The 4,594-nt window shown below is 28.7% G+C and overlaps 1 protein-coding gene across 1 annotated transcript; it reads left to right on the plus strand.

The window, feature by feature from the left end:
- The first annotated feature begins 440 nt into the window (after positions 1-440).
- On the plus strand, positions 441-2,473 carry LOC145040293 (PKS-NRPS hybrid synthetase cheA-like). The gene is made up of 4 exons (XM_078988240.1): positions 441-1,011; positions 1,208-1,467; positions 1,510-1,654; positions 1,977-2,473. The coding sequence occupies exons 1-4, from the start codon at positions 441-443 to the stop codon at positions 2,471-2,473; spliced, it is 1,473 nt and encodes a 490-aa protein (XP_078844366.1).
- Positions 2,474-4,594: the final 2,121 nt, after the last annotated feature.

Raw genomic sequence — 4,594 nt, forward strand, 5'->3', positions numbered from 1 at the left:
AAATTGTAAAAAAAAAAATCAATTTTTGCAGTTTGTGTACATGATTTAATGCATTGTCATGGTCTCTGTGAAGTGTAGGCTTTTAGCAAATATCTTTATCATCTATGAAAGAGAAATAATTTCCATATTTCCTTGGTTTCTTATTTCTTTTGCATGAATATGAAGTAAAAGTTAACCTTATAATATAGATAAACAAGATGCATATGAAGGTGAAATAATTTGTACAACACAAATGTAAACATCATGTAAAGGCTTGTTATTTTGCATGAACATGAAGTAAAAGTACAAATGTATACATCATGTAAAGGTTATTATTTTGCATGAACGTGAAGTAAAAGTGGTATAACCTACTTGATTTATGTTTTATATTATGTTATAGGAAACATACACTAACTACTAACTTGATTTATGTTTTATGCTATGCTTTAGGCACCATTGGAATGGATTCATCAAGTCCTTTGATAGAAAATGAAGAACTCTATTTAGCTAACTCCAAATTTGAGTCATATGATGAATTACTAAAGAATGTACGAGACTTTTATTACACTAAAGGATATGCATTATCTATTCTAGATTCAAGTAAAGACAAATATGTCAAGTTGCAATGTGACCGAGGTGGTTCCTATCGAGATAGGTTGTGTATTAGAAATAAAAGAAAGAGAAACACCGGATCTCGTTTGATCAAATGCCCCTTCCAAATCGTAGGTAAAAAAGGAATTGATGGTTCTTGGGCACTTAATGCTAAAAACTTGACTCATAACCATGGACCATCTACTGATATGTCTGGGCATCCATCATTTCTTCGATTATCATCAGATGACGTACAAAGTGTCAAAAACATGTCGCTTTGTGTCATACCCCCGAGGCAAATTATTTCTTCTTTGCGGCAGAAAAACCAAAACCTTCCAGCAAATTCTCGAACTATATACAACCTGAAGATGAAAATCCGCAAGGAAAACATGAAAAATCATTCAATGGTTAGGGCCTTATTTGAAGAGCTTGAAAAAGAGGGTTTTATTTATGATATTTTACATATTGTAGTAGGGCATATAACCCATTTGTTCATTGCACATCCCTTGTCAATTATACTCGCTAAAGCCTTCTTAACTATCTTTGTTACGGATTGCACATACAAAACGAACAAGTATAACATGCCTCTCCTTGATATCATTGGGGTTTCATGCTTTCATACCTCTTTTTATTCTAGGTTTGTTTTTCTGGAGAAAGAGGATGAAGAGAGTTATATTTGGGCATTTAAGTGTGTTTAAGAAAACTCTTGAAAATCATGAACCGTCTGTGATTATGTCTGATAGAGAGTTGGCATTAATGAATGCTATAAAGATTGTATTTCCGAACACGACAAACCTTTTGTGTATTTGGCATATTGAAAAGAACGTGTTGACAAATTGCAAGAAGCATTTTGCACATGCAGAAGAGTTTAATACATTTATGTCAAGTTGGATAAATGTAGTGTATTCAACTACAACAACTATTTTTGAGAAAAATTAGGGTGAATTTGAGTTGCTTTATCAGACGAAGAAAGTTGCAGTTGATTATATTAAAAACACATGGTTGCCTTGGAAAGAAAAGTTTGTTACTGCTTGGACAAAAAATTACTTGCATTTTGGTAATCGTTCATCGTCAAGGGCAGAAGGTGCTCATTCTAAACTCAAGTTGTAGCTACAAGTATCTACCAGTGGCTTACAAGAAGTTAAAGAAAAGATTTGTCTTGCAATTAAACATGAATTCAATGAGATTAAAGTGAAACTTGCAAGTGAAAAAAATTCAAGTTCTGCATAATTGTGACATGCCGGTTTTTAGGGAGCTTTTGTCTCATGTATCTCATTTTGCATTAAAGGAGATATATATGCAATGTGAAAAAATAAAAAATGGTAAAATTTACAAAGATTATAGTTTTAGATTATTGTAAAACATTAATTTGTACATTAACCTTTAATAACTGTTTGGTTTTTCAGGTATAACGACGTCTTGTACCGGTCATTTTATGGCAACCATGGGTCTTCCTTGTGCTCACAAGATAAAACTGCTGCAAGGAAAGCCACTTTCTTTTGATCTTATTCATCCACAATGGAGGATTGATACACTGCGTCTAAATTCAGAAGACGATTCACACAATGATGGTGTCAATAAATTTGATGAGTTGCTTACTGATTTGTCTTCAAGGTACAAAACATGGCCTTTAAGTAAAAAAGAATTTGCTACTTCTATGATTACCAAACTTTTAACCGAATCCGATGTGTTCTTTGAACCAATGATTCGTAAACCAAAAGGTAGACCTCCAAAATCAAAAAAGAAAAGAGGAATAACTTCAACCGCACGAGATCCTTCAAGATTCAAGTTTGTGGAATCATCACAAACACACAACCCTTCAAGCTCTTTCGGTGACTTCCATATGAATAATGAAATGTCTGAGAGTAACTTATTTGATTTAAATACATATCCAAGTTTTTAAGTGATGGTTTTATGATTTGAATATTTTTATTAGGAAACATTTTATAATGATTTGATAGAACTAGTTTGAATAATTTATTAGGATATGTATTAGTTAAAACAGTTAATTTTCATTACGTGTACAACTTATAATGCCTAAATGGATATATGAGAAAACAAATGAACTTTTGTTAACTTTCATTCAAATGATAAATAAGAAAAAAAAAATTGAATAAATTGAGGGATAAAAAGCATCGGTTAGTTGGGATGGACAAAAAGGAAAACATATTAATTTGTGTTAGGCAAGTTATGAAAAAAAAGACGCTTAAATGTTATTAAGTGGGTCACGTATAAACCTATTTATCTTTTTTTTTTTTTAAATTTAAAACAAGGGTAAAAGTGTCAAAACATTTTAAACTTAAGTGGATAGATAAAATAAATAAGTGGAAATATCAACTCCCTAATTTAATAAGTGAACATGTTAATTTAATTGAATGTTTAGGCAGCTTTATTTAAAATTTTCATAAGTCACAAAAATTGTATTTTGATCATATGTAATTTAATTTTTGATTCATTAAAAAAAACATATTTTATTTAATGTCATCAAAAACATAACACATAACATATTCCAATTCTTTGAACTTCATTCAAAAAACATTCATACATACCTAATATTTTCCTAATGTTTCGTGCATCAACATAATAACATAGTTTGGGAATGAATGCAATACGGAAATTTCTCAAAATACAAAGACCAAACAAATAAACATAGATAAACACCGAGTATGTTAAACAGTTAATTGTTTATTTCTTTATAAGCAACATGAATTTTCGATGAAATAAAATGTTGTGATTGCAGTAATATACTTACGCATTGCTCATTATAAATTAATGTTCGTGATAGATGCGGCAAATCCATAATTGATAAAAGAATTACATAATTGGTAGTAACATGAAGGCATCAGGTGGTTTCTTTAATAAACTCGAGTATTAAAACAATTTTTTTATTAATGACTATGATTATGACTATTGGCCTATTGCAATCATTCATTCGAATTTTTATTATTTATTTATTTATTTATCTATTATTATTATTATTATTATTATTATTATTATTATTGTGTGTGTTAGGGGGGGGGGGGGGGGGGGGGAAGTGGGAGGATGTTGCTGATGAGATTGTAGGTGGATTTAATAAGTAAATAATTAAAAATAAACGTAAAAAATTTATTTGGTTAATGATATGCGAATCAAATATAAAGATCATTGTGATGATATGATTTTTAAAGATGTTTATATAAAAGAATTAAAAATAATATTTTATATAAATAACAATAAATAAAATTGCTAATTTGACTTAAAAAATGTTCATTTTTGTTAAATTTTTGAAGATGAAGATTGTTTTTTCTGTAAACTTCAATAATTTTGGTAATTTTAATGATTATCTGTATAATTTATTAATATTTGGTTATAGATAATATAATACAAAAAAAATATTATATGAAATTTAACAAATGATTTTGAAATTATATAAAATATACTCCTCTTGTTTATATATTCTTTAAATGTTATTAAAATAATAAAAATATTGAAAAAAAATTAAAAAATATTTATATTGAATAATATAACTTAAAGTAACTGATTAGTGGTTTGAAGAGGACAGTCCAGTGCTGCGCCACGTAGCGCACATGCGACAATTTTTAAGTTAGAATTATTCTAAAAAACAAACAGTTATAAAAAATCAAGTGTTACGCGTATAAAGTGTGGCGCAAGAAGTGGTAAGAAATGGTTTTTCTAAAAGAACAAACACACCTAGGATTTTCTAATCAGGAATCTTATTATTATGGTTTGGAAAAAAAAAGGAATGGAAAAATCCATCAGATGGTTTTTGGTTCTTTATTTGGCATTGCACAAATTCAACATAAGAAAGGGATTGGGGCTTTGGAGGCATTAAAAAAAAGTAGATGAAAAAGCATCAAGTACACTAGTAATTTTCTTATGAACTTTCAAACGCATCAATTATCAAGAATCAAATCTCCAAATATATTTAATAAACTTTAATTTGTAGAGGCATTATGAAGTTTAGTGTTCATAAAATATATATATATATATATATATATATATATATATATATATATATATATAT

Source organism: Lactuca saligna, chromosome 4, assembly GCF_052625555.1.
Source record: "Lactuca saligna cultivar CGN05327 chromosome 4, ASM5262555v1, whole genome shotgun sequence".
NCBI classification, from domain to species: Eukaryota; Viridiplantae; Streptophyta; class Magnoliopsida; order Asterales; family Asteraceae; genus Lactuca; species Lactuca saligna.